The sequence below is a fragment of the Eulemur rufifrons genome, chromosome 7 (assembly GCF_041146395.1).
Source record: "Eulemur rufifrons isolate Redbay chromosome 7, OSU_ERuf_1, whole genome shotgun sequence".
NCBI classification, from domain to species: domain Eukaryota; kingdom Metazoa; phylum Chordata; class Mammalia; order Primates; family Lemuridae; genus Eulemur; species Eulemur rufifrons.
Genome location: NC_090989.1, coordinates 158,723,513 through 158,748,992, shown reverse-complemented (window position 1 = coordinate 158,748,992; position 25,480 = coordinate 158,723,513). Strand labels below are relative to the sequence as shown.

General features: G+C 41.6%; 1 protein-coding gene across 1 annotated transcript in view; it reads right to left on the bottom strand.

The window, feature by feature from the left end:
* Positions 1-25,480, bottom strand: part of CACNA2D3 (calcium voltage-gated channel auxiliary subunit alpha2delta 3) — an 850,367-nt gene that overhangs the window by 419,014 nt on the left and 405,873 nt on the right. The window contains exon 9 of the mRNA XM_069473712.1: positions 21,617-21,691. Within this exon, the coding sequence (XP_069329813.1) occupies positions 21,617-21,691 (75 nt within the window). The remainder of the gene's footprint in view (positions 1-21,616; positions 21,692-25,480) is intronic.

The following is a 25,480-nucleotide window of genomic DNA, read 5'->3' as shown; positions in this document are numbered from 1 at the left end:
TCCAACTTGCCAGCAATACCAGTGTGGTCCATACATACACCAGAAAGGCATGTCATTGAGTGCCCACTGGATTCCCGCCCAGGGCCAGGAACAGTGGGACAGTGAAGAAAAGATGGCCCTTGCCTTCAAGAGCCAGACTGATGCTGAGGACACAGTCATGGGAGCCAGACAGATTTCCAAGGTCCCTCAGAGGGGCAGCCCTGGAGAGAAAGGAAGTGGTTGGGTAGATGGGGTGGAGTAAGCATGCCAGGTAGCAGGAACTCTTGAAAACTCTGAGAATTGAAAATAGTTGAGTACTATCCAGGAAACTCAGCAGTGCTGGAGCCTTATTTAGGAGACGGTGGGGGACAGTTCCTCCTCCTCTTCTGTGGAGACGCCTACAGGAGCTCTCCGTGCCTGGTGGGCGGCCGGGCCGGGGCTGTCCCCGAGCCCAGCTCCTTAATTGATTCTGCCTGTGCCACAAACACAACTGACTTTCCAATTAGGGCAGAGCTGATTGAAGCTTGCCCGCATCTCTGGTTATTTCTTCTTTCTACACATTTGTTGATAGTGACACCGAACAGAGAGGGGGACCACCCACAGAAATCTTCAATTTCAGACGAGGAGAAAGTCTAAACAACAGCAGACACTGCACTGCTTCAACTCCAGTTTAAAATCCCAGATTATGGGGCTGGGGTTTTGTAAAGGGTCCCCACCCAGGCCCCTTCCGGTGCGTGAGTAAAGAAATTGCCTCACCTAGTGGTAAGATAAGCTTCCACATCATCAAAAATGAAGTGGAAATAAATTATCCACTGGTTCAGAAAATATTAGTAAAGATAGAGTGCCCTAAAATTCAGTCTATTTACCTTGAAAATCTCTATCATAACCCAGGACTCTTTTCTCTTATTATTTAAATACTCTTTTGAAGACATCTTATAAATACGTAGAAAAGAGGAAATATTTATTGTTAAGGCTAACTAAAATTTGAGTCCAACTCTAGTGTTGGCTTCACGCACATGTGACTGTATAATCACACATGGCCTGTGCTCAGAAAGGCCCCATACTTGGTTTCATGCTCTGTTATTGCCATCTTCCAGTTCTCAATAATTTTTGAACAGAGGGTCCTGCATTTTCATTTGTACTAGGTTCTAAAATTCTGAAGCCAGTCCTGAGGGCAGCTGTGGCTTGGGGCAGACGCAGGGATAGGAACCAGGTACTGGAGCAGAGTACTGTTTCCATTTATGCACTTTTTGTCTCTATATAAATGTCTACTAGTGTTCATCCATGCCTGGTTTTATTCCCAATGTCCTGAAAGGCTAAATTAAGAAAACACTATTTTTTTCTTGAGCTGTCAACTGGGCACAGAGTCCTTCACAAGTTTGATGTGCTAATCATTAAAGTTAGCCAATGTCAAACATCGGGAAAAAATGAACATATTAGAAGGCAACTCATAACCATTAAATTATTTAATATTTTAACTCCAAAAATGAGTTAAACATTTACATAGGCTCCAGAGGTATATGCTCATGATGGTTCTACATCCAAACAAACCCAAGCAGAATTGCTAGAGTTTCTTATAGGGTGACTAGAGTATAGATTTGGGGTTGTGCTGGATCCCAATGGTATCTCATAGTATGTTGGTGGACAGACTGCAAGAGTCCTCCGGAAGCTTGTTAAAAACATCCTAGGGCTCCAGGCCGAGAGCTTCTGATCCAGTAGGCTTTGGGCAAACCCACGAATCTATACTTTTAAAAATGTCATCCATGGATTCTTAGGCCTCACCAAGTTTTGGTCATCCTCTACCTCGATGACCAGAATGGGAATTCAGAAAGCAGTTGAGTCAAAATGCATATAATCAAATGTGACCACCTCTTATCCAGCATGGTGTGTCTACAATGAAAATGTGGCAAGTGTGTGGTCTGGGTTAGCCACTCTGGATTACACAGCTCCATGTGCGAGATTCTGGGCACATGCTCTGGACATCCCCAAAACACCGAAACGAAACATTCGATCACCAATGAAAACAAGTCAAAAGTGAAGAAATCTCCGGGTAGGGAGATCAAGTGCAGGTCCCAGGAGTATAATGACAGGGATGACTCCAGACACTTGGTGAACTCCCACAGCTTCCACTCACGGCTCATTAGACGCACACACGACAATGGCGTAGGAGGCGCATCACAACCGGCAAGGAAGAAAAGCCAAAAACAAGTACAGCAGGAGGCTCCATTTATAAGCCAGCTCCCTCAGTGCCTCACAGCACACCACATTATCTTGGTTACTCGGCATCCTGCACATCCCGAAAGTGGTCCTTGAGGAAAAGCCCGGCACTCGGCTTCTGACCCCCCAGTGGAACGATAATGAGAAATCAGCTCCAGCCAGGGCATACTGACTTGCACTGGATGCTCCCCTTCCAGACCCAGCTGGCTGTTAAATGAGGTCAATCCAGCTCAACCCAGCAAGAGTTTGCAGCAAATATCCAAGAAATCTGCTAGACTTAAGGCAAATCTTTTAAGTATTACCAATAAAGGAACATCTTCTCTAAGAATAAGAAAGAGCCAGTTGCACAAGTGGAAATACCTTCTGCTTTGTGCAGTGGACATGTTTAATGGAGAAGAGATTGCTTCTGCATTAGCAACAGGACCTAAACAGAGTGAGGGTTTAGGCGGGAGGGAGCAAAGCTGTCGGAGGTTTCTTCCTCTATTTTTCAGACCTCCTGGAGACATTTTCTCTCTCCCCACCCCACCCCAGGAAGGTGAAATCTGCATCACACACTGCTTGAAGCTGAACTGGTAAACTCATGCTGGGAAATGCCTTCTGCTCCAACCTACAATCCCTAAAGTGTTTCAGGCAACTAAATGAAAACCCTGGGGCAGTGCACAGTCTATGCCAGCAGGCTTACACTGTCAGGGCCCTTGGCCAGCGGAGCACAGGGCCTGAGCCTGGCATCTGGATGGTCCACCCCAGGCTCAGTGATCACAGCTGAGGCAGAGACCCTGGCAGCCACCCCTCTCCCCTGCCCCAAGGCTGCGCCAGTGTGACTGTAGGGCTAGTTAACGCTCAGATGGCCTGGCACCCAGACCCAGACCTAAGGAACGAGCACAGAGTGAAGTCACGTGGCACTAAAACCTCCCGTGATTTCTCATAGCTCATTTTAACCAGGTTTGGCAAAAGCAACAATTTAATCCTGAAAAATAATTAAAGTTAGAGGGCAGGCCAAAAGGCTGCTTACCCCACATTGATGGGGTAATCTGCATATGAAAGCCCATTGTTTTAGCTGCCAGGAGTCCCCCGCCCCCATTAATTACTTTACTTATTTACTTGAAGCACCAGGAAGGAAAAACAGAAATGCAAGTATGCTCATGTACAGCTCCCTGTTAATGGAATGCACAGTGCCAATTGGAGAGCACGTGGGTTAATGTGTTACACCTGACTGGCTATAGCAATGTCTGATAGAAATGCTGAACTATCAGGCTGCACTCACATGAAATTGCTAACAAGTGACCATTTTTTTTGATCTACAAGAAATAGCAATTTAATATGGTTCCTCCTAATAGCTTTTTATTCCGAGCAAGTCATCCTGGATTCATTTCATCCAATATACAATATGAGATCCAAGGGCTTGATTTCCTCTCCCACAGTCTGTGATGAACAAATGAAAGGAGAGATAAGATGAGGCTTTGGAATGTCAGGAGTGGCAACCCAAGCGTGAGGGGATGGCGTGATTGCATTCCAGCTATCTTGATCACATTCGCAATGTTTCAGTCATAAATGGAATAGCCACAGCGGCTGCACCTGCAAGCGACTCAGTAAGGTGGGATTTTAAAATGCATGGTGGGTCTCTTGACAGTTGCATTTTCTTTCATATCTTCCTATTGGTGACACCTTCCATAAAAATAACACGAACTTTAGCGTAAGACCAGAGTTTCTCAGACATTAGATGCTGGCCACTAAAACCTAGAGCCTTACAAACAGCATTCTGCTAATACTCTCTAGAGTGGTCTGCACAGTGGGCAGGTGCTCTGGGTCACTGAGTCACACTTTACTCAGAGATTATGTCTACTGATGGCCAAGGACATGTATGAATTGAAATGCTGACCTGTTTCTGTACCACATTCTAAAATCCCCATTATCATTAGCTGAACATTTGTGAAATCATGGACAGCACATTCTAGCTTAGTGGTTTGGTTGTTTCCATTAAAACTGTCAAAAAGCAGGAAACTTAGAAGTAATAGACGTGCATGAGAACCCCATGCAAAAGCACTCATTTTCCTGGGAGAGAAGACCTGGGAAATGGCTTATTCTGAAAATTGCTGTTTATCCTTTATATACTCTGTTTTTCTATATGTTAACCATTTGGGCTGAAACACCTCTTAAGAAAGCAGGAAAGATCATTATTACTCAAGTAAATAATCACTTACATTTGTTAAGATTCTGGGCACTTCAAAATGCTCTCAAACCTGTTATCCCATTTAATAAAAAAGCACCTATGTGACAGGTATATGAAGGAAAGGTAGTATTGATCCTCTTTTTATGGATGGGATGGCTCGCTCGCAGGAGTGTAGAGTGACGACCCACTGCCTCACAGCTGGTCACCATGGCCAGGACTCAAAGCTACATTAACCTAAATCTTAACTATTAGACATTTCCACCTCTAAAGTTACTCACTTCCTCCCTCTAAAATAGAGACTATTGATCAGAATTTAAGCTCTGACTTGGGCGGTGCAAAGGCAATATATGTAATCTAAACATTTGTACCCCCATAATATCCTGAAATTAAATAAATAAATGAATAAATTCACCCCAACGACTCAAAATTGCCATGCTGAACAGTAACTCTAAGGGAATACGTGTATGTTGCTGTAACCTGTATCAAAATCCTCGACAACCCAGGCGCTAGGGCTCTGAATACTCTTGGCTGTTTTATCGATACAGTTATTTTGGTCTTTCAACCTGAACCTCAGGCTACCAGCCCCCATTCTTTCAGCTGTCAGCTTGCCTACCTCTCATTCTTCCTTTTACCCTCAAAACCATTTTAAATTACAGCAGGATAAGAAACCTAATATTCCTTTATCCAATCACTCACCTATGTAGTCAGTAATATCTGAACCCCTTCAATGGGGTGAGGTAGGGACCCTCTAAGAGACACAGAATGATAAAATGCAGAGCGTAAGTGGCCATGGAGCCAACTTGCAGTGAAGGTGGGTGAGAGGGAGAGAAAGGAGAAAGTAGAGAAAAAAGAAAGAAATGCCTGTTATAAGGGCTCCCAAGAATCAGAACAGGGGGACATGGAGTAAACGGGTCAGGGTACTTGGGTGACCTTGGGACCGAGACATGACAAGATGCTGAAGCCCTGAAGAGGTGGGAGTGGGCATGAAGCAGAAGGGGAGTGTAGGCTGGCTAGCAAGGCCACAGACGGAAAGGAGGTTTGGTCCCATTCCCGGTGGAAGGGGACGCTTTGGGAGGGCGCTGGTCAGGAGACCGACTGGATGGGATGTGCTCCTCCCTCCGTCATCGCTCCTCCCTCCATCATCCCTCCCTCCCTCCTCCCTTCCTTCCTTCCTCCCCCCCACCTTTCCTTCCTTCCTTCTTTCCATTCTGTTTATGGACAGCCTGGCCTGTGCTGGGTGCCATGAAGACAGTGGTGACCACATCATCATCCACAAGATCCTAGTCAGTGAGGAGGATGGTGAGAAACCAGGTCACCGTGTGGCCTCATGGGAAGACTGCAGGGAGCACTGAGCCCCCGCTTAAATAGGAAAGGAAGATTTTTCTAAGGGGGATGTTAATATATCTGATGTCAGAAGATGAAAAGGAGTTAAGTGAGCAAAGGGGATGTGGAAGAATAGCAGGGAGAGAAGTAGTGTGTCCCAGACAGGGGCAACGAACATACACAGTGGCCTGGCTTTAAGACGGTGCATGGTGAAGTCAAAGATAGAGGAATTTCGATTGGGCTGATCATGAAAGAGGGGGAGAGAGAGAGAGAGTGAGTTGGTGGAGAGCAGGGGTGGAGGATGTCATAACCGCAAGAGATGAGGATGCACAGACAGGAGACACGTCATGGAGGGCTTGACAAGGAGGGGCCCAAGAATCCAATCATCCAAGTTGGGACCCTTCTGAGAGAAAGGTAGTGCTCTAACTAGACCTGGACGACAGGCACATGCAGGGACTATCCACTGGGCAAACAGAGACAAAGCCTTCTAGTTACTAAAAGGGAGTTTGTCCTAAGAGCGAAGGGGAGGTAAGGAAGAGACGTAAGCAGGGAAGTCGCACAGCAGCCCTGTGCTTCACGGGGGCCCCTCAGTCTCCAGTGCAGAAGCACGTGCGCCACAGGCCAGGACCACCAGCAGGGACCTCTGCATGGAAGCCACTGCTGAGATGCAGGAAGACCACGGTGATGGGAACTGCAGGCTGCAGCCGGTGCAGAGATGTGGGCAGAGACTCGAGACTATCAAGGAGGAAGAATCAGCAGGACTTGCAGGCTGAAGGTGGGACTCAGGATTGCTTGAAGGTTCAGGCTCTGGGCATCTGCATAAAGGGTGACACATTCCTGGGATGAAGAGTGCTGAAAGAGAAAGCTGCTGCCTCTGGATACTTCTTCTTGCCCCTCCCTCTACACCCAGTGGCTTTTCCTTCATAGTTAATAGTCCAATTTGTTAAAAGTGTGACCTTTTTTCCTTTGGGTATATGCCCAGTAATGGGATTGCTGGGTCAAATGGCAGGTCTACTTGAATCTGTTTAAGATATCTCCATAATGCTTTCCACAGGGGTTGCACTAGTTTGCAGTCCCACCAGCAGTGTATGAGTGTTCCTGTCTCTCCACATCCACGCCAACATGTGCTGTTTTGGGATTTTTTGATAAAGGCCATTCTTACTGGGGTTAAGTAATATCTCATTGTGGTTTTGATTTGCATTTCTCTGATGATTAGGGATGTTGAGCATTTTTTCATATGTTTGTTAGCCATTCTTATACCTTCTTTTGAGAAGTTTCTATTCATGTCATTTGCCCACTTTTTGATAGAGTTGTTTTATTTTTTCATGCTGATTTTCCTGGGTTCTAAATAGATTCTTGTTATCAGTCCTTTATCTGATGTGTAGTATGCAAATATTTTTTCCCATTCTGTAGGTGGTCTGTTTATTCTCGTGAGTGTTTCTTTGGCTGTGCAGAAGCTTTTTAATTTAATCATGTCCCATTCATTAATTTTTCTTGCTGCTGTGATTGCCTTGGGGGTCTTCTTCATAAATTCTTTACCTAGGCCAATGTCTGTAAGAGTCTTTCCTACATTTTCTTCTAGAATTCTGATTGTTTTCTGTAACAAAGACACATGTACCCGAATGTTTATAGCAGCACAATTCACAATAGCAAAGATGTGGAAACAACCCAAATCCCCATCAATACATGATTGGATTAGTAAGCTGTGGTATATGTATACCATGGAATATTACTCAGCTATAAGAAATAATGAAGATACGACATCTCTATGGTTCTCCTAGAGAGAGTTGGAACCCATTATATTAAGTGAAGTATCCCAAGAATGGAAAAACAAGCATCACATGTACTCACCAGAAAATTGGTTTCCCTGAACATCACCTAAATACACATCTGGGAATGACACCAATCGGATATCAGTCTGAGGTGGGGGGTGGGGGAGGGTATGGGTGTATGCCTACACAATGAGTGCATTGCGCACCGTTTGGGGAATGGTAACACTTGAAGGTGCTGACTCGGGAAGGGGGGTTGGGGAAGGGAGGGATATATACCTACATGATGGGTGCAACGCGCACTATCTGGGGAACAGACACGCATGGAGCTCTGACTTGGGGGGAAAGGCGGTACATGGACAACGTACGTAACCTACAATTCTGTATCCCCCATAACAATAAGATGAAATAAAAAAAAAAGTGTGCACCAAGTTAAGAGTAAACAGGCTCTGAGTGAGAGTGCTTTCCCCCACTGCAGTTCAAGCAGTGAGGGATGGGTGAGCTCTGGGTGAGTGAGGTGTGAGCCCTTATGATTAGGAAAGGTTGTGTCTGGGAACACATTACTTCTGGGGTCTAGGAGTTGGTCAGTCTCATCAATGCTGCCCCAAAGCTCCACAGAACTTGACACAACAAGACAGGGCCCCAGGGAAGATGTCTTGGGAAGAGGGTAGTCTGTGTGTTGGCAGGATGCTCAGGTGGGGCGTGGGCAGGCACGGATGCTGCTGGGGCCCAAGCAGCTATCACAGGCAAGTCAAGGCATGTCACTGAAAGCATGGGGACCTGAGGACAAGGTTTACAAGGGGCAGTTTGCATAGCATCCCCTGGCTAGGAACTGGGGGAAACCTCAGGGCACCACCACCAGATCACTTCCAGGCAGCAGTAAGACAGCTTTGTGCTTGGTTAGTCTCCTCCTTAGCTGAGTGATAGAACCAAGGAGGATTGGACACCCATGACCACACACACAGAGCTTTCAGCAGACCTGTCCGTGTGCAGCTACAGAGAAGTCCAAGATAAAGAACTCAACCGATTCCCACAGGAAGAAACATATGATGAACAAACTTTTGTATTATTCTTCACTTTGCACTTCATACAAACAAGTAGTTGTGCCCTTCCTACTAAGGTGAGCATCACAGCTCCATAAGGATACCTTATCGCACAAACACCCCCAACACGTCATGTTCAACGTAAATCTGAATTAGGCTTTACTCTACAGGGCAAGACTTTAGAAGAATGAACCATGTCAGAAAGGTAACTCTACCTTCTCAGACACTGAAGGCAATAGAAGGATAGTATCTGAGATCTTCAGATGGGTATTGGTGCTGTAGCTCTGCGCTTACTGTGCATCTCCGCACCTCCATCGAGCCATTCGTCTGCCCACGCAGCTGACAAATACGTCTGGGCCCGGGACTGTAAACGTATGAGTTGGGAATGATACTGGTAGTGATTGTGAAAACCAAACTAGAAGTATTTTCTAAATTGTAAAATGTTATATTTATTATTGATGTTATTATCTCTTATAACTACCTCTACTTACAACATATATCCACATCTTTTTGCCTTCTAGTTAAATATAGACGAACAGAGAAACCAGACATCAGTTCATTCAAGGTAGAAAGTCATTTCAAGGTGGAAAAGTCAGTCCAAGGCAGAGATCCAGCCCAAACCCTCAGTGAGAAGCGTGTAGGAATATTATCCAATCTGCTCATGCTCTCAAACACCCATTTCCACATTCACGTTTCAGAAAGATTTTAACCTGAGGCTAATGTGAGTTCTTTATTTAATAATAGACTTCTCCTTCTAGTCTTGTCTACTGTATAGACCAGGCAGAGTTTGCTGGCCACCTATTTTTCTAAATAAAGTTTTATTGGAACACGGCCATGCCTACTTATTGACATATTGCCTATGGCTGCTCTTAAGCTACACTCATAAAGCTGAGTAGTTATAGCAGAGATTGAATGGCCCAGAAAGCCTAAAATATTTACTATATGGCCTATAATAAAAAAAGTTTGCTGATATCTGATCTAGATTCATATAAGGAATTCATAATTAGCACATTATACTGAAGTGGAGATTAATGAAAAATTTGTGTATCATATTGATGATTTTAACCCAGTATAAGTAGCTTATGGAAATAATTGAGCATAGCTTCTATGATATAGCTCTTATAGAAAAAGTCTTTAGATCATCATTTGGGTAACTTTAACTCTACAAAGCTAGTCCATAATAATTAGGAAATACCTGCATTATGCATCATTTGAATCACTGTAAGTTAGCAGCATTCTAATTTATTTAAGCCAATAGAGTGACATGGATTAAAACGTGGCTATATCTCTTGCCCTTGATAAAAAGAAATCTTCCCATTTGCAAAAGAAGAAATCTATCTGGAAATTAGCAGAAATGATATCCTCACAATCATAGGAAGATAATTTCGCTAGTATTTACAGACTTACTGAAATAGTTTAAATATTTGTATTAATTTTAATAGGAAAATAATTATTAAAAATATTTTATTTATGACTATGCACAGTGGCTCACATCTGTAATCTTAGCACATTAGAAAAACAAGGTGGGATAATCCCTTGAGGCCAGGAATTCAAGATCAGCCTGGGCAACATAGCAAGACCCTGTCTCTACAAAAAATAAAAAATATATAGCCAAGCTATATTCCCAGCTACTCAGGAGGCTGAGGCAGGAGATTGCTTAAGCCCAGGAGTTCAAGGTTGTAGTGAGCTACGATCACACACCACTGCACTGCTGTCTGGGTGACAGAGCAAGACCCTGTCTCTAAATAAAAATATATATCTATTTTATTTATGATGGTGAAAGTATTTTGAGCTCAGTATAAAGACATTCTAACAATTCAGAAATATATCAAGTGTACCTCCTGAATCTCACCTTCCTTCCCTTCTTCCTTCCTTCATCCTTTCCTCCTCGCCTCTCCCCTCCCCTCTCCCCTTCCCATTTCTATATTTAAGCAAGCAAAACAGAAATTATGAAGCATACTATTCTGCAATTTACTTTTATTTAAAACCTAACTATATACTATTGTTACTCTTTTGTGGCAATGTATATAAACCTATTTTATTTTTGTTTAGAGCCCTTATTATGTTAAATTATATTGGATCTAGACTTTATTTACATTTGAGTTGGTCCCAGTTTTTCTCTGTTATTTTTAATGTACTCATGACATTTAAAAAGTAATGCAATTCTTACTACCTTTTATTAGTTTTGAGTTGAATGTAAGTGGGTAGTATTTGTTCTTTCTGCAAACTTTGTCTCCCTTGGTGTTCAGGCAGGCAACATTTACCCATGTGCACATGGGCTACTTTCTGCTTACAGTTCATTACATACCCCTCACCGCAGTATCCCTGGCAAGCTGTACACTGTGTGCCTATCAGGCCATAGCAGGCAGGACGTGTTAGAATGCAGGGCCCCCCTTTGACAACTCTCAGGCTGGAAGAAACAGTACTGGGGCAAATCCAGCAACGCTGATGTGTACTTTTGTTAGTTCATGGAGTTTCGGTGACTTCTGATCCCACGGGAGGAGATCAAATCTGCCAAGGACGATGAGAGTTACATGGGTTTCTAAGATCAGTTGATTTTGAAACAAATATTTGCAAATGAATCTTAAACAGAGCCATGAAATTCAGTGGATTTCAGGACGTCTTCATTACAAAACCAGAGAAAAACCATATCACTCTCCTTCCCCCCTCCTTTCCCTCCATTCCCCCAAGAGAGACCACAGGAGGTTCATTTTAAGGTCTGATGAATGGTTCAGAACGTCTGAAGTAGATTAGGATGAGAGTTTACTCGTTTGAATTCTATATTTGAACTCCAGGCTCACCCAATTTGTCATGGTTTCTTTTTCCTTAAAGGAAAAAAAAAAGTCAGTTATTTGGTACATAAAACAGCAAAGCAAAATTCTCTCCAGACAGTAAACAATACCTTTAAAAGACAAAAGCAAAAACTTAATAGTGTTTCAAGACCACTTGTTCAGGGAGGATGTGCTGTGGCCTATTTCAAGCAAAATCACAGGAAGCCTATGACCTAGGACAACTCAGTTTGACCAAGACCAGCATTTTCACCCTCACCTTTTCTTCTGTTTTAAGACTCACTGAGATCTTCTTGCTCAAAAATTTCAAGTTTCAATGAAGTTTAAATTAAATGCTGTTATAATTAAAATTATCTATTAATAGTTTTCATTTTTTAGAGGGTCACCTGAGTTTTGTGAAATCAGAGTTGGCTGTCATTGAACTAAGGGTGCACAACGTAATAATTTCTAGGTATCACCTTCTAGAAGCCCTTTCATGCCCTTTCATTAGCTGGAGGTAACATGATAGTGGCCACCAGGGAAACAGCCCTAAGATGACAGGTATGGGAAAGAACCTTGGATATTTGGCTGTCATAAGAATTTGTCAGGATACACATGAATATTTTGATTAAAGAATGAAACATCCCAAAGGACTTGGGACATTCGAGTCAAAATCATTTAACTCCGAGGACAGAAGGCGAGCATCCGTGACCACAATGCCAGTTCTATACAGGTTTATACACAAGGTCACCATCCTCCACCCCTATCACACAAAGAATGTGAGAAAATGGCCACAAAGCTGCTATTCAGGGTATTTGGCCAGAAATAGACTAGCGAGAACTGCCAACCCAGGAACCAGATAATTTCACCCACAATCTAATTCTTGATTGTCCTGATTATATTAAAATGTAATGCGTTTCATGCTTTTGTTTTAAATGTTTTGTGGTTCTTCTATTGACATAAAAAAACATTCTTTTCAACCAGAATCCTCCCCCAGGTGGCTCATCTATTCATTCATTCATTCATTCACACTTCTATAGAACATCTACTTCATAGGCACCGTCCTGGTTGTCCAGAGAATTTTCCCTTTGGAAAACCAGGCAAGTCTTCCCAGCACAGGCCTGCCTCCTAACCACAGGTGTAGACACTGGAACCAAGCTGCCCCCGCCCCTTGAGATGCAATGAGGGGTCCAGAATGGGCACCTGCCCTAGCAGAACTGGTCAGCTCTCACAGAAGACACAGGGGAGACAGGGGAGGAAAGGGGGCTACTCTTGACATGAGGCTTGAGGCCTTGGGTGCGGTCTCTTCCACCCCAGGAACGTGTGGTTAGGGGAGCCGATGTAAATTTCCATTTCACTTTTTACGAATTTGCTCATCTCTGTCACATGTCTGACAAGTGAGTCCCGAATGTACATGATCTAATACTGAATTGATGATAAAAATGGAAATTGGTTCAAATTAACCAATGGAACCTACCTTTATTTTAAAATATCCTAAGATACTAATGAAAAATAAATGCTTTGTCTTCTGAGCTTTTCTATAAATAAAAAGACCCGTAAGAATATCAAAATTTCTTGCCATTAGAAAGTGTACTATCATCAGTATTTTTTACGTTAACTATAGCAACCTAACACTCATTATACAACTGTTCACACTAATTTTATAAAGCCCCTTTTTAAGAGTTCCTCGCATACTTCAGATTATTTTTTAATTACACTTTTTAATTACAGATACACATGCAGTTGTCAAAAATAATAAAGAGAGATGCCACCTGTCCTTTACCCAGCATTCTCCAAACTACAGTACAGTAGCACAAAGGACATGGACGTTAACAGAGTCAAGATACAGAACAGTTCCACCAGCACAAGGATCCCTCTTGATGCCATTTTGTAGTCACATGACCTCTCCCCACTCCTACCCCTCCCCCCTGGCAATCACTAATCTGTTCTATATTTCTATTAATTTGTTATTTCAAGAAAGTGATATGAATGGAATCATGCAATATGTGTTCTTTTGGTATTGACTTTTTTTTTCAATCAGCATCGCTTAAAAGATTCAAAGATTCATTTAAGTTATTGCAGGTATCAATACTTTATTGTCGTCATTGTTAATTACTAAGTAATACTCCATGGTATGGATGTTACACAGTTTAACCACTCACCCACTGAAGGATGCCTGGGTTGTTTCTATTGATAGTTTTTGGCTATTACAAATAAAGCTGCTATGAACATTTGTGTACAAGGTTTCTGTGTAAACATAAGTTTTAATTTCTCTGACATAAATGTCTAAGAATGCAATTGCTAAGAAATATGGCAGTTGAATGTTTAGTTTTATAAGAAACTGCCAAACTGTTTCCAGAGTGGCTATCCCATTTTGCATTCCCACAGCAATGCATGAGTTTGTCCACATCTTCACCAACACTTGGTGTCTTTTATTCTTCTTATCTTTTATTCTAGCCACTCTAATAGGTGTGTAGCGATATCACATTGTGGTTTCAATTTGCATTTCCCTAGTGGTTAAGAACACTGAATATTTTTTCATACATTTATTTGCAATCTGTATACCCTATTCAGTGAAGTGTCTCTTCATGTCTTTTGTCCATTTTCTAATTCAATTGCTTGTTTTGACTGTTGAGTTTTGAGAATTATTTATACATGCTCCATATATTTGTTCTTTATTAGATATGTGTTTTGCAAATATCTTCTCTTAATCTGTAGCTTATCTTTTCATCCTTTGAACAGTCTTTCACATAGCAAAATTTTTTTTTTCATTTTGATGAGATCCATTTTATCAAATTTTCCTGTTATGAATTATAGTTTTGGTATCAAGCCTAAGAACTCTTTGCCCAGCCTTAGGTTCTGAAGATTTTCTCCTATGTTTTTTTCAGAGAATGTCATAGTTGTACATTTTTCATTTAAGTCTTTGATGCATTTGAGTTAAATTTTGTTTAAGTTGTGAAGTTTAACATATTGACTACCACAAAAAAAAAATCAAAAACTTTTCATTGGGGACACAGTGCTTTATTACAAAAATAAAATAAAAACTTTGAGTGTAATTTAAAGGTAACTATAAACAGAAAAATGCAATTTATTGACTTCCATTTAATCCACATTTTTAGAATTAAATTGTCAATATTAATTGTAACAATAAGAACATCAACAAGTAAGATTTTATATATGTTTCATGCAGCTCTGGGGTCAAAACTAGAGTGAGTTAAATACAACTCTCATGGCAGTTAATGTGTTAAGTCAAGGTTAATTTATTTTGCTTTGTTTTTTGTTTGTTTTCATCTATAGATATTCAATTGCTCCGGAGCCATTTGTTGAATAAGATATCCTTCCTCCATTGAAGTTTTTTGCATGTTTGTCAAAAATCAGGTGGGCATATTTATGTGAGTATATATCTTTGTCTCTATGCTATTCCATTAATCTATATGTCTATCCCTCTGCCAATGCCAGATTCTCTTGATTACTGTTACCATACAATAGGCTATAACATTGGGTAGATTGATTCCTCCTACTTCATTTTTCTTTTTCAAGACCGTTTTACTATTGTAGGGCCTGTGATTTCCCATGTAGATTTTAGAATACTCTTGTCTATGTCTATAGAAACCTTGCTGGGATTTTGATAGGAATTGCATAAAACCTATAGATCAATTAGAAGGGAATTGACATCTTTTACTGTGGTGAGTCTTCCCATCTATGAACGTGGTAAATCTTTCCATTTATTTAGGTCTTCTTTGATTTCTTGCATAAGCATTTGGTAATTTTCAGCATATATAGCCTGTACATACAAGTTACGTCAGGTTTATTTCTTTGGAACAATTGTAAATGATATTATGTCTTCAATTTCAGTTTCTGTATGTTCCTTGTTAGTATATAGAAATGTGACTGCTTTTTGTGTATTAATCTTAGATATGTGACCTTACTGAACCCACTTACTAGTTCTAGGAGGTTTTTTTTTTTTTTTATTGTAGATTCTTTGGGATTTTTCTACATATAGGATCATGTCATCTGAAAATAGGGACAGTAGGGACAGTTTTACTTCTTTTCCTAGTCTGGCTAAAACTCACAACACTATGTTGAATAAGAGTGTTAGTGTGGACATCCTTAGTTGTTCCTGCTCTTCAGCAGAAAAGCTTTCAAACTTTCACTATAAAGCAGGATATTACCTGTTAGTTTTTTTAGATGGTCTTTATCAATTTGAGGAATTTACGTCATATTCCTAGTTCACTGAGAGGTTTTTTGTTTAAATCATGAATGAGTTTTTTATCAAATGCTTTTTCTGAGTTAGTTGATATGATCATATTTTTCACTTTTAGCCTGTTGATATAGTAGATTATATCGGTTGATTTAACACTGATGTTGAACCCAGCCTTACATGTCTGGAATAATTCCACTTGGAGGTGATATATTATTTCTTTATATACATTGTTGTATTTGATACACTAAAATTTTGTTGAGAATTCTTACATGTACATTCATGAGGGATATTGGTCAGTAGTTTTCTTTTTCTGTACTGTCTTTGGTTTATCAGGTAAATACTAGCCTCATAAAATGAGTTGGGGGGTTCTTCTCTTCTGTTTTTCTGGAAGAGATTGAACAAAATTAATATTAATTATTTTTTAAATGTTTGGTAGAATTCTCCATTGAAAGCATCTGTGCCCAAAAATGTTTTTGGGGTAGCTCTTAAATTATAAATTCAATTTCATTAATAGTTACAAGATTATTCCTTTTATTGATTTTATCTTGGTTGGAGTTTGGCAGTTTGTGGTTTTTGAAAATTAGATTCATTTCTTCTAAGTCATTAAATTCACGAGTGTAAAGTTGTTTATAATATTCCTTTATTATCCTTTTAATGACTGCAGGGTCAGTACATTCCTGATATTGTTTCATTCCTGATATTGGTGACTTGTCGTCTCTATTTTGGTCAGTCTTTTAAAGGGTTATCAGTTTTATGGATTTTTTTTTAAAAGAATCAGCTTTTGGTGTCATTGATTTTTCTCTACTGTCTTTTCCTGTTTCAATTTAATTGACTTTGTTCTTTATTATTTCCTTCCTTCTCCTTGCTTTGGTTTTATTTTGTCCTATTTTTTCTAATTTTTTTGAGGTATGAGCTTTGATTGTTAATTTGAGAACTTTCCTCTTTTTTTTTTTATTTCAGCTTATTATGAGGGTACAAAAGTTTAGGTTATGTATATTGCCCATGCCCCCCCACCCCCCCTGAGTAAGAGCTTCAAGCGTGTCCACTCCCCAGACAGTGCGCATCGCACTCATTATGTAGGTATACACCCATCCCCTCCCCCCACCCCCCACATCTGTCCGACACCCAATTGGTGTTATTTCCAAATGTGCACTTAGATGGTGATCAGGGAAACCAATTTGCTGGTGAGTACATGTGGTGCTTATTTTTCCATTCTTGGGATACTTCACTTAGTAGAATGGGTTCCAACTCCCTCCAGGAGAAAAGAGATTCTATATCACCATTATTTCTTATAGCTGAGTAATTACTCCATGGCATACATATACCACAGCCTACTAATCCAATCATGTATTGATGGGCACTTGTGTTGTTTCCACATCTTTGCAATTGTGAATTGTGCTGCTATAAACATTCGGGTGCAGATGTCTTTTTTATAGAATGTCTTTTGTTCTTTTGGGTAGATGCCCAATAATGGGATTGCTGGATCAAATGGTAGGTCTTTTTAACATTAGCATATTTTGCTATGAATTTCTCTCCCAACACTGTTGTAGTTTTGTTTCACATATTTTGATATGTTGTTTTTGTTTTCATTCAGTTTTACATTTTTAAAATTTTCTTTAAAGCTTCCTCTTTGGCCCATAGATTAATCAGTAGCATATTGTTTAATTTCTATGTATGTGGGGTATTTTCTGCTATCTTTCTATTATTGATTTCTACTTTGATTCCATTGTCATCAGAAAAGATATTATGTATAATTTCAAACCTTAAAATATTTTTAGGTTTCTATTAAGACCCAGAATATGTTTTATCTTGGTTAACACTCCATGGGTGCTTGAAAAGAATGTGTATTCTGCTGCTGTTGGGTAGAATGTTCTGTAAATGTCATTTAGATCTTATTGGTTGAGGGTGTTGTTCAGTTTTTCTCTAATCTTGTTGATTTTCTGTCTTGTAGTCTATCAATTGCTGACTGTGGAATGTACAAATTTCCAACTACAATTGTAAATCTGTCTGTTTCTACCCTCAGCTCTATTAGTTTTTGTTCTATTTGTATTTTGAAGCTCTGTATTTTGGTTTCAAAACATTTAGGATTGTTATATTTTCCTATGGGATTGATCTTTTTATCATTATGTAATGTCCCTCTTTGCCTCTAGTAATTCTCTTTGTTTTGAAAATCAATATACCCACTCTTGCTTTTTAAAATATTAATGTTTGCATGCTATATTTTTCCTGTCCTTTTACTTGCAACATATCCTTGTATTTCAAGTGAGTTTCTTATAGTCAGCATATGGTTGGATCATGTTTGTTTGTCTGTGTTTTTTTATCCATTCAAACAATCTCTGTCTTTTCATTGGTGGTGTTCAGACCATTTATATTTAAGGTAATTTGATTCTCTCTTTCTTATTCCTGTTTCTTTTTTCTTACCTTCCTATGAGTTACTTTTGGTTGTTGTTGTTGTTATTTGGGGTTTGTTTTTTTTTTTGTTTTTGTTTTTGTTTTTGTTGAGACATGGTTTCCCTACATTGCCCAGGCTGGTTTCAAACTCCTGGGCTCAAACGATCCTCTCACCTCAGCCTCCCACGCAGCTGGGACTACAGGCATGCGCCACCACACCTGGGCGACTTACTTATGAAGTATAACTCTGTGTTGTTTTCTTAGTGGTTGCTCTAGATATTGCAATATAAATATGTAATTTATCACAGTCCACTCGTATCAGCATTTACTACTTCCAGTGAAGTGCAGAAACCTTACTTTAACTTAGGTCTCTTTACCCTTCACATTTTAAAAATATAACGTCTTAAATATTTCCTCATCAAACATCGAGCACCACATCAGATGGTGTTCTAATTTTTGCGTCAACTTTACAATGTAATTTGAGAATCTCCTGAGAATTAGGATACTCTTTTATACTTACCCCTATTTTCCACTCATCTGTATGTTCTTCTTTCCTTTCTGATGTCCCAAACCTTCTCCTCTTATTTACTTTCTGTTTAGAGAATTTCCTTTATATATTCTTTAAGGGTTGGTTTGCAAGCAACAAATTCTCATAGTTTCCTCTATTTGAGAATGACTTTTCCCCCTTCATTCCTGAAGGATATTTTCACTGGATATAGAATCCTAGATTGACAGTTCTTTTCTTCTAGTACTTGAAAAATGCTATGCTGCTTCCCTCTGGTCTCCATGATTTCATATGAGAAATCTGCTGTCATTCAAACTGGTGTTCTACATAAGTAATGTGTCCTTTCTCTCTGGCTGCTTTCAAGATTTTTCTTAGATGTTCTTATCTATTTATATTTATGATGTGTTTTGGCATGGATTTACTTGGGTTTATCCTATTTGGAGTTTGCATAGCCTCTTGAATAGAATGTTTATGCCTTTCATAAAGGGAGTTTTCAGTCAATATATCTTTAAATTCCTATTAAGTCCCAGTCTCTCTCTCTTCTCCCAGGACTTTGATATTATGAACGTTAGCTCTCTTTCTATTGTCCTACTTGCCCCTGAGACTCTGTTCATTTTGTTCCACTCTGTTTACTCTGTTGTTCAAATTGGGTAATTTCTATTGACCTGTCTTAAAGTTCATTGATTCTATCCTCTGTCATCTTCACTGTACCACTGAGCTGATCCAGAGAGCTTTTTATTTGGTGATCATATTTTTCAGTTTTATAACTTCCATTTGGCTCTATTTTACAACTTCTATTTCTTTGTGATATTTTCTGTTTTTTTCATTTGTTTCGGGAGAAGTCATAATTGCTGGTTGAAACAATAATCCCAATGTCTGATACATGTCAATGTTGGCTTCTGTTGACTGTCTTTTCTCATTCATGTCGTGACTTTCCTGGTTCTTGGAATAAAAAGGAATTTTTAATTGCATTCTGGGCATTATGGATTTTATATAATGAGACAATCTTTTTTTCTTAGCAGGCAATCTCTGCTGAGATGTAGCACCAGGGCCAAGTGGATATGAATGGGGTGGAAGATCAACCTCCCGTTTGGCTCCACTGAAACCACGGAGAGTTGGTTGTTCTGTTGGTGTTTGGCAGGAGTAGGAAAGGTGTCATTCAAGAGGTTTTCTGTGGTCCTTTGGCTACAGGGAACAGGATTTTCTGGGAGCTTTTTTGGTCTGTGCCTGTTGTTGGTACAGATGGCAGGATTCTGGGATGCTCCATTTGGGATGTATGGGAACCAATAAGGAAACCCAGGGAGCTCACCCACATGTCTCTAAGCCCCAAAGCACGGGGGCATTGCACCTTCTCCTGCCCACTTCCCAGAGTCTTCCGATACAGGCTGAGCATCCCTAATCCAAAAGTCCAAAATCTGAAATACAGAATGCTCCAACCCAAAACTTTCTGAGCACTGACATGATGCTCAAAGGTCATTCTCAAAGGAAATGCTCACTGGAGCATTTAGGATGTTGGATTTTTCAGATTAGGGATACTTAATCAGTAAGAATAATGCAAATATTCCCAAATCTGAAAAAAATCTGAAATCTGAAACACTTCTGGTCCCAAGCATTTTGGATAAGGGATACTCAACTTGTACTTGTTTGTTGTGTTATGTCCAGGAGTTTACAGTTATAATGGGGAGGATCTAATCGGAATGTGGCTACTCAGTACTGGCAGACTCAGAAATCCAGATTAGTTTTTGTATTCAAAACTACTCCAATATTCAATATCCGTATATTCAAAGGCACTTTAAAATAAATTCTCAGCCCATTTCCTGTAACAATTTTTTCATTCCTAAAACTTCATACCTCCAAAAATCATACTGTCCTTTCTCCTTTGGGAAGCCACCTGAAGGATCATGCTCTTCTGTGTAATGTTGTAAACACCAGCATTGAATGCTTATTTGAGGCTCTGGTGGATATTTCAAGTGCTACAACATTGGAAAGGGGGTGGAATCTTCACCCATGCCATGACCAAACAAGAGAAAAAGTCCCTAGAGAGATCTGGCTGTAGATTTAAGTACTTTTCCTACCTTAGCCTAGACAATAATCACAAATGCATATTCCCAGGATACACTTTTTCTTTGCACCACAGTGTACTTGCTTTCTCCCTTCTAAATATGAAGCTTGTTATGGTGCTTCTTCCCCCTCAAACTGAAGCACAGTTATTGACACGAGCATAATTTTTCCTTCTCACTCTGTGTTCCAACTGGAATGAATTTCTCACAATCCTCAGCTGTTCGTTCCCGCAGATATCCAGACCAAGTGCTTCTACCACCTGCATCTAACATAGTACCAATACCACTCCCCATTTGGGACAGGGGACACGCACAGTGTCTCACAAAAGCCTGAGGCACTGCCCTCAGCCACCCCATAGGGGTCTGCTCTCCAGGGGAACGATGTACCTGTGTGGCAGGTACACGGAAAAACAGCACGGACAATGGCAGCTATGAGTCCCAGGTGTGACATGGCTGTAGCCACAGCTATACCTTGGACCTAAATTGTCAACTGTCCCTGTCCCTGTAGTGGAATGGTGGCTGTGGTAGTTGTATTAACAAATTTAAAAGTGGCCAAAGGGAAACAGGATTTATTTTACAGAAATCTATTTTAGGAATTGTCCTAGAATGCTCCAACTGGAAGGGAAACTTCTATCCCATTTCTTAAGATTCTTCTTTAACATATCTTCCTTTTGTTCCAAAATATTTATGGAACAGGCAATGCTTGGAACTTTGAAGATACAGTACTGAGAAGACACCATTCCTACCCTGGTAAAACTTACCTTCTAATCAGGAGACAAGTTACCCCAACAGCTCCCCAATGATCATTTAATCAATTATGAAAAGTACAAGGGAAATAACAAGTGGGTTCAATTTTCTTTGAAATCTCAGCAAAAGCCATATTCTTTCAAGGGTGTCAACATAGGTGCCAAGCACAACAGAGGATGTGCTTAGAGCAAAAGGGAAAAAGTCAATGTAGTTATTTCAGAACTGGCAAGCATCTGAATCCGATGTAATTATTTTAGTGCCATGATTTTATTTGTGCCTCTACACACCAGGGCTCTAGAGCCTCAATGAAAAGGCAGTGCTTGGTGAGGTGTTTTTTTTGTTTGTTTTTTTAATTAAGACAGATCATTGTAAACCACCAGTTTGAGGGAGGCAAGGGTGTGCCATGACCCCTTACAGTGCCTCCCAGCAGCAGCCCCTACCTCCTTGTTTGTCCGGTCAGCTTGCACCAAGGTCCCGTTCAGGCAAGGTTCCACGTAGTGAAGCTCCTCGTTATACTGCAAAGGGAAGAAACAGCCAAGAGGAAACACTTAATTAAGGACTTCAAGAGTACTACTTAATAGTTTAAAGATATAAACACACAAACAAATAAAGCTGCATAATCACAGGCTCAATTTTTTCACATAAGGTGACTTTTCCCATGGGTGCCCCTATAGACAATTGTAATTAAGTGCTAAAAACAGACTTCATTCTTCTTGCTTGGAAGAAAAACTTCTAGAGCACGTGCTGGTGCATGGTGAGATTGAGGGTGCACACTGTTAACGGACCATTCTTTGGGTTGGCTCCAAACACTGGCAGCTCCCTGGGCACGGCCGACTGCCCCAGGTCCGGGAGGATCTGAAGAGCACCCCAGACTCGGGTGGACCCAGCTCCACTCCCATCTTTAGCTTCATGGAACAAAGGGGCACATGTGGGTCACACATGAGTGGGGACGAAATGGAGGAAAGAAGAGGCCTTTACGCTTCCCGGTCCCTCTGGGAGGTACGAGTGTCGGTCAGGGCACTGCTCCCACGCGTTGCCAACGCCTGCGTTTCCACCACTTTCATCCCAGAATACCCAGAACACGACCCTTTATTTTTGTCCAAATCTCACAACCAGGAAGCAGAAATTTGAGTATTCTCATCTTCATTTCTCTCGTTAAAATTGATTCTCTGTCCTGTAGCTGGACTGGTCCTTCCAGAACACAAATCTGATCATGTTGCCTCTTGCCAAGCCCCTCAAAGCTCCCCAGTGCTCTGCAGACAACCCTTCCCAGGGCTCGGCCCTGCTGGCCACCCTAGCATCTTCACTTGCTCCTGGCCAGCCCGGTGCCCTTCCTATCCTCTGATGTGTCCCACCTCTTTCTCCAGGCCCCCACCACGGGGCCGCTGCCTGCAGCCCTCACTCTGGCATCCCTTCTCTCTGGCTCCTGTTCACCCTCCGGGTCAGCTCATTCCACTCTCCGGAAAGGAGCCTCTGGTGCAAGTTAGGCACACGCTGGGCCCTGCTTCTGCATGCTCCCTGTAAACCCCAATTACCTGTTGCCTGGGTTCCCTACCGCATCACTCGGGGCCACATCTGGTCCCTCAGGGTAGTCCCTGTGGCAAGTATAGGGCTGGACTCACATTAAGTGCCCGAAGACCATTTATTTGTTCAATGACAGTGTCATGGTATTTCCACTTTAGTGGCCAAGGGGGCCCAGAGCTCCCGAGGCAAGAGACCAGAACCACCTCTCACAGGCCCCGTCTTGAACCAAGTCTGGGTAAGGAGTTTGCGGTGACCATGCAGAGCTGTGAGCAGGGGAGTGCGTGAAATAGAGAGATGAGCTCAGGGCAATCACTGTGGACACACTGCAGGGACAGACTGAAGAGGGGCCAGACCTGCAGCTGCTGCAACAGCAATGGGGATGCGTCAGGTTTCGCGTGCAGAGATGCTTATACCAAGCAAGCAGGAGTAGTGGTGACGCTGACATTGGCAATTAGCTGTGACTGAGCACTGACTTCATCTAACACAGGGCAAACTTCATCTGCGGGTTATCTCTGCCTCATGTGGCAAGTACTTCCAACCACTCTCCCTTTACAGATGGGGAAACTGAGGCAGAGCAAGGACGAACAACTTGCCCAAAGACGCCAGGGAGTAAGTAAGGGGTGGAGTCCTTATTCAAGTCCAGGCAGTCTGACTTCACAGCCCGCAACTTCTCCTCTCTAATCCCCAAACCTGCAAATTTCTTATCACTCAGACTCTTCCCGCCCCCCGCTCCCCCCCGCTCCCCTTAATCTTTGTTCTTTGTCATAAGAGAGTATTTGAAAAACTACATCCCAACGGTCTTAGACCTTAAATATCTTCTGATGAGGCATGGAGAAAAAAATATATTTATACCATTCTGAAATTAGCCGTTGAGAATTGGGAGTGTGACTTTCAATCAACAAAGGGAACGTCATCTCAGGATCCAAGAAGCAATTGCACAGTTCAGCATAAAGAAAAAGTCCTCCAAAGTTCTCAGTCCCTATTGGACTGACATTTTCTTCTATTTCACCCCCTTTGCTGACTGATTTGGTTCAGGGTGACAATGTGCCCATTCCTAAGGCCTGGCGCATAATCAGTCTTAGCCAACCACAGCCATCCAGTTCCTCTCTGCTGGACACACGCGTCCACAGCCCGCCTTGCAGCCAGGGGTGGTCAAGTGACCCATCCCCAGCCAGTGAGACATAAGAGGAAGTTTTCTGGGCAGTTTCAATGAAACATTTTCCTGCCATAAAGGAAACTCTTCTACACTCACTCTTTCCTTTCTGCTGGAGAAGCTATTTGGACTTGCAGCAGCCACGTGCAACCATGAGGTGACAAGACAAAGAATGGAAAGCAAAGCCGAAGGAAGGTGGAGCCAGTGCGGGTCCTTGAAGACAGTGCTGGCCACTGCCTCAAGACTGCAGCTGCCTCCTCCAGGCTTCTTACCTGACATTATTAGATGCCTGTTGCTGAACCAACCTTTGTTCACCTGTTCTGTAACTTAGAGCCCCAATATTTCCTGATGTTCCCACCTTGGTTCTTCTTACTCTTATTTCTCTATTTTCCAGGTAAATTTAAAAACTTCATTGTCATTCTACCTAATACACACTCTCAAAGTTGATTCCTGGGGTGGCACTTGGGTCCAAGTCCTACTTCTGCCACTGTGTGGCCTTGGGAAAGTCACTAAACTTCTCTGATCCCAGATTCGCATGCATAAGAAGATGCTAATTAATCTTCTGTTTACCCTCCAGGGCCTCCCCTGTAGAGATCTAGTGAGCAACAGAGCTGAAACTGCTTTGCTCGTGTAAAAGTCTGTGCATGTGGGGGCTGCACAGGGGGTTTAAAAGTCAAGAAGACCAAGAAGTTCCTTCCCTCATCAGGGAGGTACATGTGCAGTAATCGAAACCATGCTCGCCATCACTGTGTGCGCTGTGGCCTCAGTGGAGGAATCTGCTCTTCTGAACCCCAGCCAGCTTGTTAGTGGCATCATCCAAGCTTGCAGTTGACTAATTTCCCTTGACTGCATAAGGATAAAGCTATGCTGAGCAATCTGGTCTGTATCACCAAAGGGAGCGGGGCTCAGCGTGCAAGTAAGGGAACGGCGCACACCAGGCCACTGCGACACAGAGGCCCACAGCCGTGCATGCTCATCACACTGCCCAGCGGCTGCTCCCGGGGGTCACCCAGGATGCCGCACACATGGACCTGCTTCCAGACTCCTGGCAGCTATCCCTTTGGAAGCCTTTCAGCTCCTGCATTTTTAAGTATGTTCCCTAGATTTCTGTTTCGTGAAATAATAATGTAGGATGGCCATATCAATTTACAACTGAAGATCTGGTCACCTCTTCTCAAAGGCACAACAGCATTATAAATAGCTCTCCTTAGTCCCTACTTAACACATTAACTGCCATGTGAGTTGTATTTAACTCACGCCGGTTTTGAGCCCAGGGCCTCATGAAGCACATGTAACTCCACGTCTCTACCTTCGGAGCCGTGTGAACTATTTTTTCAAGTTGTATATAACTCATGCACAGAAAACAATAAAAAATAACAAATTTTTCATTAAATTAGAAAGGATCGTTTTGTTTTCGAAGTTTTTATTCTATTTTTGTAATAAAACACCGTGGCCCCAAACAAAAACAATTTTTTTTCTAGTGCGGCAGTCAATGTGTTAAAGGATCTGATATCGACAGTCCGCAGAAGCAAAGGATGCAATGCACATCGTCACCGCCCAGAGGCAAACTCCTTCTGTTACTCGTTTTTACTTCCTCCCACTACCAGGACTGAACCCTAAAGAGGCA